Source organism: Bos javanicus, chromosome 9 (assembly GCF_032452875.1).
Source record: "Bos javanicus breed banteng chromosome 9, ARS-OSU_banteng_1.0, whole genome shotgun sequence".
Lineage (NCBI taxonomy): Eukaryota > Metazoa > Chordata > Mammalia > Artiodactyla > Bovidae > Bos > Bos javanicus.
The window spans coordinates 49,848,924-49,861,972 of record NC_083876.1 but is presented as its reverse complement, the minus strand read 5'-3'; the positions used below and the strand labels follow the sequence as shown (position 1 = coordinate 49,861,972).

The window sequence follows — 13,049 nt, the reverse complement described above, 5'->3', positions numbered from 1 at the left end:
AAAACCTGGGTCAGTTCTAGCTGCCTACTACAGTGCTAGAATGAGGGCAATAGAAGTGGGGCTCTGACAGTGCCAAGTGAAGCAGGCATGCATCCTCAGGTTTGTGCAATGATAAGGTGATACTTGCACAAGTCTGAGAGTGAGTGACCCTTAAAACTGGAACCATAGGTGCTTTGCCTTCCTCACCCTAGTCCTGTTCATCTTAGACCTTGATGAGCTGGTACCATGCAGAAGCTGGAGACCTTGGTCATGGCCCAAGAGTCATACACATTTGAACCATAAGTTAGAGGAGCTGATGGAGCATCCACGAGAAGTTGCAAAAGTTGCAGCTGCCTGAAACCAACAAAGTGAATCAGCAGAGTAGTTATAGAGTATGTGAGCTTCAGAATGGTGGCTGCTTCATTTCCACCCTCCAAATCTCATCCAAGAAGCTCTCTTGTGACTTGCTCTCTTAGGAAACACACAGAAAAGGGAATTCTTGGACATGTAGTTTGACTTACCCAAGTTGACACATCACAAACTACCACAGAGTAACAGTTAATTCTACTTAAATTTATCTACTCATTCAATTAAAAGTCCAAAAACTTTTTTGAAACTTGACTAATTATTTCTATAGTTCATTTAGAAGAATATATGAGAAGAAGAACTAGAAATGTTCTTTAAATATAATAAAGTGATCTTTCTCCACTAGATAGCAAAACATATAAAACTGCAGTAATTAAAGCTGATGTTCCTGCTGTAGGAAGAGACAAATCAGTTGAACTATATATAGAAAGGCCACAGAAAGATAACCAGGTATATATGAGAATCTTGTATATAATAGAAAGTGTCTTAAATAATTGAGCAAGTGAATTTTTTTTTTCATTAAAGGATATTGTAGCCATTGTTTACCTATTTAAATTAAAAAAAAATCTTGATCCAAATCTTTACCTCATCATAGAATTCAATCCCTTTATAGGTTACAAAATTTAAATTTAAAAAGTGAAATCACATAAAATTATTAGGGAAGTATGTTTCCGAGTTATGTTATAATATGAAAACCAAAAATGTAGAATTGACTCTATAAAATTCTGAGTATATTGATTACAAATTTTGCATAATTAAAAATTACTGTCAGTTCAGTTCAGTTGCTCAGTCGTGTCCGACTCTTTGCGACCCCATGAATCACAGCACACCAGGCCTCCCTGTATACAAATTCAAATTCAATTACTGTATACAAAGTCAAAAGACAAACAACAATCCAGGAAAATGTTTGAACTAAACATGGAAGACAAAATTGATCATCCTTAATACAGTTTCTTGTAAAGAATTTCTTTAAAAATCAATAATGAAAGATAGATGACCAAAGACATAATAAACTTAGAATTGACAAAAATTAAAATCAAATTAATATTTTAAGCTTCACTATTAATCAAATTAGCTTCCCAGGTGGCTCAGTGATAAAGAATCCACCTGCCAAGTAGGAGATGTGGGTTCTACCCCTGGGTTGGGAAGATGCCCTGGAGAAGGAAATGGCAACCCACTCCAGTATTCTTGCCTGGAGAATCCCATGGACAGAGGAGCCTGGTGGGCTGTGCTCCATAGGGTTGCAAAGACTTGGACAAGACTTAGTGGCTGGGAAACAACAATTAACAATGTAAGTAGCAATTAAGCATCATTTTCATCCATAAAATTGGCAATGATAAAAAGTTAATGGCACTTGCTGTTGTCAACAGTAAGCTTTGTCTTATAATAGTATTAATAAATTAACTAAATCATGCATTGTTTTGAGAGCAGTTAATAAAGATCTTCTGGAAGACAGGGAATATATATCAAAATTTTAAATGTACTATCTTCTTATACTAGAATATTCACTTCTAGTGTAAATTTTTCTTAAAGACTCAGTTGTGCTGGTGAGAAGTTGCTTTTTAACACAGGGAGCCCAGCCTTGTGCTCTGTAAGGTAGGATGGGGAGAGGGGAGGGAGGCTCAAGAGAGAAGTGAAAGACGCAAAATTATGGCTGAATTGCCTTGTTGTATGGCAGAAACAAGCACAACATTATAAAGTCATTTTCCTACAATTAAATTATTTTTAAAAAAGAAAAAAGTCAGTTGCATAAATCTGCCAACACATATGCTTAAGGTTGCTTATTGAAGTCTTATTTATGATAGCCAAAAATTGAAGATAAATATCCATTAACCCAAATGTGCATACATTCAATAGAATTCTATGAAACCATTTAAAAATGTATTTAATGACATTAAAATACTTATGCTATATTATAGAATGAAAAAATATTGCACAATATGACCCCATATATGTAAACTTGGACATACAATTTTATACATGATGTGTATGCTAAGGGATAGAAGGGTGCTTACAAACAAAAAGTAGTTGTCTGAATGAAAGGCTGTCAGTGATTTTTACTTTTTTGGGGGGTAATTTTCTTAATCTTTTTATTAAACAGTGAATATCTACAATTTTTATAATGAACAAAACAACACACACTATTTTCATTTCTAGTGAAAATGCATCATTGAAGGACTATTATTATCACTGTTGTTGTTGTTATTTCACATACTTTGGCAGATTTTCAAAGCTATGGATACCATTGGGGGACTGGTGATATCCCTATTGCACCATTTGTGCCAGTTCCTGGGTTAGTATATATTTAATTCCTATGGCTTTCAAAGAAAATATGACCTGTCATAAGCACCAAATGTACAAAGGCAGGATAGAGTCTCCAGTATCTTCCATGAAAGAGCATCAAAAATAGATTCTGATTTGCCTGTCACTATCATGAAAAGCAAAATAGAAAGATTACTTGGTATTTAACTTCAGACATCTGATATCAATTGGGCACAATCCATCTATCAGTTTAGAGTAGTTATCCCTAGCCTGCTTTCAGGCTTAATCCCTTAAAAAAAAAAATCTTAACAGTTTCCAGAGTTTGGTCTTTTTTCAATTTTCAGGGCATAAGCCTTTGGGAAAACTTTAGATCTAATCTTCCCTAGTGCCTTTCCTTTTCCAAAAAAAACCCAGAGAATTTCTTCACATGTGGGATTTTTGTGGTTATCATTTATCACTTTAGGCTTTCAACCACAAATTCATCCACTATTTTGTAAACTTCTCAGTCTTAAGGTATAGGAACATTCATAAAATAGTTTTCTAGACTGGTGCAAACTAAAAAAGTTCTATGACTTTTATTATTAAAAATGATCCAATGATCCAGTCCAGTGATGTAAATAAACACAAAGTATTAGATGTGAGAGTCATGGATCTTCAGGCATGAGTCATGTTATAAAATATGGCATCCGTGCTGTGTGAGAGGTGAGCTGCATTTAGATCCAAGAGAAGTAATAGGCATACCCAGACTGATTTTAATAAGGCTTTAGATTCCCTCTCATCACCACCACTTACTCACCTCTTGACAGTCTTGTCTACAAGCTAAAAAGATTAAGTCTAGACCAAACTACTGTTAGTGAGGACAATAATAAGATGAAAGATCAACCATTAGGAATGGCTCCTCAGGAGCCCCTCAAGGGCTAATTGTATTGGATAGCTCTGACATGGATGAAGAAATTGAGATTTCATCACGTTTGCTCATGACACTAAATTAGCTGGGGCAAATAACACCTCCTAGAGTTTCCTTGATATATTTGAGAATGGTTTTTAGACCTCATTGCAAAACAGTTCACTTAAGGACTAAAACAAAGTCAGAGAGCTCTGGGATGGAGAAAATCTATACAAATGCAGCCCAGTTCCAAGGGTCTTATCAATCACAGTGAGCACAAGGCAAGAATGTAGCTTTTATGAAAAAAAAAAAAAAGTAATATTTTAATGTATCCAGAAAGTCATTCATTGTGGAGTCTTGGCACTGGTTTCTATATTTTCTTTTCAGAGCTGGAATGAGAATGAATCTTGCAAGAGGATTCAAGTTGATTTAAAGATGAGAAAAATAGATCCTTTGAGAAGAAACTAATAATTTTGCTTTACTTGGATTAAAGACAGAGAAGATAATATCTTGGAATATATTCATTGTGTCAGGAGAATCTGACTAGACTTGGAGAAAAATCACTGAACTAAATAAATACTAGAATAGGTCAAAAGGGATGATTGAAGTATTTCTGTTCTTTGAGATGGATTAAGTGTAGAAAAGTAGTTATTTATTTTAAGTAGCTTATTGGAAAGTATTGGAAAGTGAAGTCGCTCAGTCGTGTCCGACTCTTTGCGACCCCATGGACTGTAGCCTACCAGGTTCCTCCATCCATGGGATTTCCCAGGTAAGAACACGGGAGTGGCCGGAAGTCAGAGAGTAAATTGAATTTTTTTTCAAGTTCATTGCCTGCCCTGAGATTCTAGCAAAGAATTTACTTCTTATTGTATGTATGATGGAAAAAAGACAATGAATTTTGAGAATGTAATATATATTAAATTATGTTTTCCCCCAAAAGTTCATTTTGTCAAGCCCTGAAATCTTGGGGCTTAAAAATCAGAAGATCTTTATTTATTTATGGCTATGTTAGGTCTTCGTTGCTGCGCTTGGGCTTTCTCCAACTGCAGTAAGTGGGGCCTCGTCTACATTGCTATGCACAGGCTTCTCATTGCAGTGGTTTCTCTGGTTATGGAGCTTAAGCTCTAGGTGCATGAGCTTCAGTAGTTGTGGTGCAGGGGCTTAGTTGTCCCCCAGCATATGGAATCTTCCTGGATCAGGGATTGAACCCGTGTCCCCTGCATTGGCAGACAGATTCTTTACCACTGAGCCACCAGAGAAGCCCAAATTATGTTTATAGGTAGCATTCTTTTGACAAAACACTGGATTCAGTAGATATCTCTTCTTTATTTATAGTGATCAAGGCACTATTATTGGTTTTGTGAACTAAGATGTGTTAAATTCATAGTCACTTTCATACAGGAATTTAAAATTTAGAAGAAAGTCTAAGATTTATATACCAATACTAATGTATCAAGGCAATGCATGATGTGGTTTTTTTTTGTCTTTTAATTTAATTTAATTTTATTTTTTAACTTTACAATATTGTATTGGTTTTGCCATAGTTTTATCACAAGACAATACCTAATGATATTAGAGTATAATGAAAAATGGGCCTCTCTCATGGTTCAGATGGTAAAGAATTTGTCTGCAATGCAGGAGACCCAGGTTAATCCCTGAGTCAGGAAGATCCCCTGGAGAAGGTTATGGCAGCCTATCCAGTGTTCTTGCCTGCATAATCCCATGGATAGAAAATCCTATAGACTCTAGAGGGCTACATACAGTCCATGGAGTTGCAAAGAGTTGGACATGTGTGTAGCACACACACACACATAATGAAAAATAACAACTTTTTAAATGATAATGATGATGTTGTTGGCAAATTTTTTGTAGTATGCACCAGTTTGTTTCTCTAGGGTCTCTGCATAGAATAACTCATATACTCTTCATAATACTCCTACAAAGTACTTTGACAATTTTATAGATGATGAATCAGAGACACGGACAGTTAAGCCACTTGCCCAACTTCATACAGCTGATAAATGGAAGAACCAAAATGAAAACTCAGACAGCAATGGGTCAACCTAAAAAAACTGGCAAGGATTTTGAGAAATATGTTTAGAGTAATATAAAAAAGGAGAGAAGGCATTTCTGATCGAGGTCATCAAGAGATGAAGGTGGTGCTAAGAAGAAAAATTGTTAGGAAATGAGTGGTGCACGTTGTTTGGGAGTCGTGTTCATGGTAGGGAATAGTGGTAGGTAAGACTAGAAAGGGAGGCCAGGCCAAATGGTGGTGGGTCTTAGAAGGCAGAGCAAGGACTTTGGACTTAATTAAGTAGTCACTGGAAAGGCAATAAGGACTTTTAAACAAATGTAGTTGGTTGATCAGTCATGTCCGATTCTTTGCAACCCCATGGATTGTAGTCCGCCAGGCTCCTCTGTCCATGGGATTTTTCATGCTAGAATACTGGAGTGGGTTGCTGTTTCCTCCTCCAGGGGATCTTCCTGACCCAGGGATAGATCACACAGGATCTATAGATAGATAGACACAGGATCTTCCTGACCCTGTGTCTCCTGCATTGCAGGCAGATTCTTTACCTGCTGAGCCATCAAAGAAGCCCCTGTAACAAATAGGTACCATAATACAAACAGGGCTTGGGAAAGATAGCACTTCAGTGGAATGAAAGGAGGGGAAAAATCTGAAGGCTAAATACTACTCATCTATGATTAGAAAATGTATTCGTTTCAGAGACACAGAAGTTTTTTTTTTTTTTTAATAATTTGTGTCATTGTTAAGAATTAGGAGGATGGAACATGACAGAACATTATTCCAGGGATGAAAAAAAATAGTTTTTCTCTGACATTCCAAATCCAATTAATTTACAGTGGATGAGTGGAGGGCTGTGTTGTGAAGGATTCTGAGGCCACCTCCAGAAATAGCAGGAGAGAGTGCAATGTCAGAGTGGGGAGAGCCAGCATAAATGTCAGCTATTTGTCATTCATGCTCTTTGCCCTAATGCCTAGAGTTGTGATGGGCATGGAAGATTTATGAATCATTTTACTCCAAGGCTGTACTCAGGTCAAAGCTAACCCAAAGAGAACATATGACGTGGAAAGATGACCAACTATACTGAAAATATCAACAGAGCCTCAAAAGTTCTTGATTTGAATTGAAACTCACTGCCTGATATTTGTGTGTCACAGGGAAGGTACTTAACCTTTCTGAGCTGCAAGAAGTTGTTTTGTGAATTGTCTCAGATGAGAACTACATAAAGGTTTTGTAAAACATTATTTAAGTAAAAACTTTAGATAATAATTTACTGGATTAATTTAAACTTGAATTTGGCTGTTTTGAGAATTTAGCTACTCAATAGCAAGTTAGGTCCAGAACACAAGAGTCTTCAGCTGTAGCTGTTTTTGCAGAATTAGATCATATGAAAGAAAAATCTACCCTTTCCTGATAGGTAAGCCCTCCATTTCTATAATTAAAGATTGTACCCCTCACAAACTCAGTGCCCTGCTTAAATTAGATGGCAGTCTCCAGCAAAATTGCACATAGGTGACATCATCATTTCTCCAATAGAAATGCTCTTTTTTAGGGTCAAAGGACCATTTGTTAATAAAACACTTGAGACTATCTATGTAATACTAATACCATTGGCAGTTCTGCTTGGGCTTAAAAAAATCAGCTTACTAGGGGGAAAACACAAATTGATTTGCCAGTTGAATAAACATTTAGACTAGTAGCCCCAATTAGGCAAGTCCTGAGCTTATCAAATTATCTCATTCCCAATGTAAACAAGGTTGTAGTTGCTTCACTTAGTTCCTTAGCACCTGGGTAGTGATGAAAGGGTCATTTAATATCAGCAGTGACCTAGGAGAGCAGAGGGAATTAGCTGTTCCCTGATGCCATATTTGGCTTGCCTAATGAGATATAAAGACATGGTCCAAGTTCTAGGGGCAAATAAGAGCTTCGACTTGCCAAGCATGAGTCAGTTTCTGGATCTTTAATGTCTATTTGAGACGTTGATAGCAATACTTTATTTTTAGAGTATTAATGCTAAATAATTGTGATTTGCCTTATTTTTCTAGAAGTTTGATACATACCCTCTAACTCCAGTATATTTTATCTGTTTGCACAGAAGAGTTGTGGCAAAATTTAGTCAACAAACAGAGGCAGAATAGAGCAGGGGCAATGGGGTTCCAGCTTTTGCCTCTACAATCCCAATAGTTGAGTAGAATCTGACTTTTCTCCTGAACTGACTGGATTTATGCAGGTTAACCTACTCCAGTGTTCTTGCCTGGAGAATCCCAGGGTTGGGGGAGCCTGGTGGGCTGCTGTCTATAGGGTTACACAGAGTCGGACACGACTGAAGCGACTTAGCAGCAGCAGCAGCAGTGTAGTATAGGTGCAACCTAAGACATATAGAAATTAAACAATATTTTTAAAACCTAGATATGCAAATTAAAAAAATCTTCTAATATTGCAACAGGATACAGAGCCAATGATTTTCATTAAAAATGAGGTCATTTCAAATATTTTTTCTCTGTAATCTCTTCTTCACCTAATGATATTCTTTACTTCCTAACAATTTTTCCCTTTGGTAAAGACCTTATCATTAGGTTTAATGAAGGAATAATGTTCCATTACATGTAAACTCCATTTTATTATATTCCTTATCGTTGGTTGCTGAGGTGGAACTTTTTTTGAGTCAATTCCCACAGCTTTACATCAATTTCTGGGTTGTTTATGTTCCTACACACCAATCCCAAGACTACTTGTAATTATTCTTATAAATCTTTTCTCTTCTGATAGATCAAAAGTAATACCTTATTCTTTAAATTTCATTTATTTCATTACTAATAAGAGTGTGAGCATATATTCCTAAGAATTCATTTCATTCTTGACCATTTGTGTACTTGTTCTTTTATATATTGGGCTGTTGATTAGTTTTCCTTTAACAATTTGTAAGGCTATTAACCCTATTTTTAGAATGTAAATTCCATAATGGTAGAAGCCTATCTGTTCCTTCTTTAGATATTTAATACCTAAAATTGTGTCTCATACACAGTAGGCATTTAATAAATACTTATTAAAAATGTTACAAAAATTTTTTTTCTAATTTTAATGTTACATTGTTAATTGGTAACTGTTGAATGAAAGTTTTGTGGTTTTTTTGGCTATTACAAAAGTTTATTTAACAAAAAAGTTCAGTAAGAAAATATACACAACCCAATTTTTCTGTTGGTAAAATGTGGAGAGGGGACACGTGGAAGCAGTCGATTTCTCTGAACACAGCCATTGTTCATACTTGTTCCAAGGCTTCTAACATGATGATACTATTTCCTCGTATTACCACCATTCCAATATTGTTCTGTTGCCCACTAGTTGCCATCTCCACACATTCATCTATCACAAGATTCATAAAGGGATCAAATCCCTGCAATATTCCTTGGACATGTCTTCCACCATTTAATTTCAATGATACCTTCTTGTCCATAAATTTCTTCAACTTGGGAGGGTGTGCTTTGCTCATGATGTCTACTCTGCGAGCTCAAAGAAGCCTCTTGAATAAAAGTTTTAAATCACTGCTTCTCAATATTTTCAAACAAATATCTGCTTCTGAAAAAACATGAACATCTCATTTCTACCTAAGATTATTTGAGAATTTCAATAAAATTTATATAATGTAACTAATATTTCTGAGTTCTGGCTGGTGGGGGAAGGGTGCATGAAGGCAGACTGAGGTCAGCTGCAGGCTGCCTCTTACAAACAGGTCAAATTATTTAACCTCTATGAGCCTGAGAGTTCCTACCTGAATATTAGCATAATAGTAGTTCTTACCTCATAGAGTAATTGTGAGAATTAAATGAGACTCCTTATAAGGTACTTAGAACAGTATTCAGAGTATGATAGCTGCTAATCAAGTTACTTGGTCTTGATAACTTCTCTAAATTTCATCTGTGAAATGAAAATAAAGATGTACACTTCATATGATCATTGCCTAGCACATACTAAACACTCAGTGTATGACAGTTAAAAAATTTTACACAGATTCACTTTAGAATTCATACACACAAAGATTCTGATATGCATCCATGCAAGGGAAAGAGAGGTCTCACCTTTTGATCATTATGTCTTTTCCATTGAAGATGACAGATGACAGTTTTAAAGTTCATATGATGAAACCTACCAATTTTTTTTCTTTGGAGGAATCTGCCTTTGAAGTCAAACTTACAAGTCCATAGTCACACTAGATTAAAAGTACTGGCCAATCCTTCACAATCTTTCATTCTAGTTTTATAATCTTACTTTTTGTATTCATCTTTAGTTCAGCTAAAATACACTTGGTGTAAATTATGAGGTAGAAATCTTAATGTTTCTAGTTGATTAGTAAGTCATCCCAAATGTCTTTTTTCCTCAGTACTACTTCAACTTTTCTTGAATGATTTTCAAAAGATATTGTAGTATTTTCCCATTTATTTTCTGCATTTATTAAGTTAAATTTGAATATTTATTTTTGTGCTATTATTATGATTAAGCCTTTTACCCTTTATATTTTGGCTGATTATTATTGATATTTAAAATATTATTGTTTATTTTTTAAACTGTTCTCTTACCCATAGCTTTTTGATAAATCAGTTTTAAACTAAAATTTAATAAATTTAAACTACATTAATAAAACATTAATGTTTTCAACTGACTATTTGGTACTTTTCAGTTTTGTAATTATATGACTTGCAAACTACAATTATATTTACAACTTTTCATCTAAAATGACTGACTTGAACTTGCAGCACTATGTAAAATAATAATGATAATAAATATTCCTGATTTTCTCCCTATTGTCTTCTCATTAAGCATAACAGTGGCTATTTGTTGGAAATGAATTTCCACCCCTCCACTCCCCTGCATTAAGGAAATATGTCATATTCCTATTTTACTGAAAATTATAATCTTAGATAATGTTAAATGTCATCAAACATCTTTTTTGAGCCCTATCAAGACCTAATTTTTCTTTTTTCTCTCATTTGTATAATAAGATATATTTGCATTTTGCTAGCCAATGCTAATATTAAACAATGTTCAGTTAGTTCAGTTCCTCAGTCGTGTCCAACTCTTTGTGACCCCATGGACTGCAGCATGCCAGGCCTCCCTGTCCATCCCCACCTCCCAGAGTTTACTCAAACTCATGTCCATTGAGTCGGTGATGCCATCCAACCATCTCATCCTCTGTTGTCCCCTTCTTCTCTCTCCTTCAATCTTTCCCAGCATCAGGGTCTTTTCCAATGAGTCAGTTCTTTGCATCAGGTGGCCAAAGTATTGGAGTTTCAGTTTCAGCATCAGTCCTTCCAATGAATATTCAGAAAAATGGTCACAGAACTATAAATACTTCCTGTGGGGATGCAGTTTTATTCTTTTGTCATATTGTAGGATTCTTTGCTAATATTTTAGAATATTTACATCTATATTTAAAATATATTTTTGCCAATTTTTTATTGTACATCCTATTCAAATGTGAGGCTGGTCTGTATCTGCATCTTCTCTTTGTCATGTTTTAAAATCAAGGTTCTAATAGCTTATTTAAAAAAAAAACACTTAAAGTTTCCTTTTCCTTTCTGCTCTGTAAGTATATATACAGTATTAGAGTAATTGCTTCTTATGGCTTTTAATGCATTTGGACAAAACCTACCTGACCCTAATGCTATGTTTCTAATGTTTTTATTTCAAAACTATTATTTTATCCTGTTATTTGTTCACTCAAGTTATTTGCTTCTTTCTGTGAACAACTTATTATAAATTATGTTTTTCTTGGAAATTTATCCCTCTCATTCAAATTTTCAAATGTTGTTGGAAAACAGAATGTTAGTAGTGTGTGTCTATAAATGGCTTCATTCAGCAAGGTTATACAAGAAAGAGACCACCACAGCATGAATTAGCAAGTTTGCAAGAGAAAGGGTAGGGAATAGAGTCAGTCAAGAATTTGGGATATAGAAGGACTGGAAATGCCAACTGCCTATAGGCCCCTGGGAGGGATTGAATATTTGTGTTCTCAATCCCAAATTCATGTATTGAAATCTTATCCCCAGTATGATAGTATTTGAAAGTGGGGTCTTTGTGAGGTAATTAGGTCATGAGGGTGGAGCCCTCATGGACTGAATTAGTGTCCATATACGGACAGGAGAGAGCTTCCTTCCTGTTTCCTATAGGAGGAGAAGACAGTCATCTGCAAACCAGGAAGCATGTTCTCACCAGAACTGGACAATGCTGGCACCCTGATACTGGACTTTCCAGCCTCCAGAACTATGAAAAATAAATTGCAGTTGTTGATAAGCCACCCAGACTATGGTACTTCATTATAGCAGTCTGAATTAAGACAGCTCAGAGGGAATAAGAAAAAAAATTAAAAAGTCTTTAGGTAACAAAAGCCTATTAATACTGAGCCTTGTAGAAAATGACATATTAAGGATGTGGCCTTTTCCCCCAAGTCTGGTGGTCTCAGGAAGTTTACTTTAAGTTGAGGGGGGAAACATATGAACATGAAGAAGAAAGAAGAAAAACTGGGTCTGAGAATTATGTCTAACAATTATATGGGAATTATATGACCTTTCTATTGTGTATAACAAGTTACCACAAACTTAGCAGCTTGAAACAGCATTTATTATGTCACAGTTTCATGGTTGAGAAGTCTGGGCATGACATACCTGAATCCTCTACCCAGGTCTCATGGCTGAATTAAGGTATTGGCTGGTGCTGTGCTCTTATCTGAGATTCAATGTCCACTTCGCCAAATCACTGGTTATTGGCAGAATTAAATTTCTTAAGATTGAAGGGTTTACATCTCCATTTCCTTACTGAGTGTCAGCTGGAGGTTGCTTTAGCCCCTAGAATTTCCTCTCAGATTCTTTCCACATAGACTTCTCCATCTTCAAAGCCAGCCATGGAAACTTTTCCTCATGTGGAATCTCTCTGATGTTAGGAAAGCCTCTGTTCCTTTAAAGAGCTCATTTGACTAGGTCAGCCCAAACCAGATTATCTCCCTTTTGATGAACTCAAAGTTAGTTGATTAGTAATCTACTCATGGAAATGATAAACCATCATAGTCGCAGGTTTGCTTAAACTCAAGTTGGCATTTAAACATTTATACAAGGCATTTACACATTATACACAATAGGGTGGGAATCTTGAGGACCATCTTCTAATTCTGCCTACCACAGGAACTGATGGGAATAAACAGGTTAGAAACCAGCTAAAGTTTAGAGGGAATTTTATTGTCAAAGGAACCACAAAACAAAATTTAAAAACCTAATTTTCAGTTCTTTTGACCTTTTTATATTATGAACGAAAACAACATTTTTACCTTAGATAGTGAATATATTATAGGATTCCAGAGTAGTAGTATTTGGGGAGTAAAGACAATCCTAGAGAAATTCTTGACAGAACAGCACCTAATTACTTTGAAAATATCTCTTCCTAGTCACTCAATACTCAAAGGCACTCAAAAGCAGGTCTGACTCAGTCTCTGTGGGTCTCCTGGTGCACACAAGGTTTTGTTTGAGACCTCTGAGTGTCTCT

The 13,049-nt window shown here is 35.7% G+C and overlaps 1 protein-coding gene across 1 annotated transcript; it reads right to left on the bottom strand.

The window, feature by feature from the left end:
- Positions 1–8,768: 8,768 nt before the first annotated feature.
- On the bottom strand, positions 8,769–9,009 carry LOC133254423 (small nuclear ribonucleoprotein G-like). The gene has a single exon (XM_061428681.1). The coding sequence runs from the start codon at positions 9,007–9,009 to the stop codon at positions 8,779–8,781; it is 231 nt and encodes a 76-aa protein (XP_061284665.1). The 3' UTR covers positions 8,769–8,778.
- Positions 9,010–13,049: the final 4,040 nt, after the last annotated feature.

What these genes read in the sequence shown, in the direction of transcription:
- LOC133254423 (XM_061428681.1), bottom strand. Translation starts at nt 9,009, where the DNA reads ATGAGCAAAGCACACCCTCCCAAGTTGAAGAAATTTATGGACAAGAAG.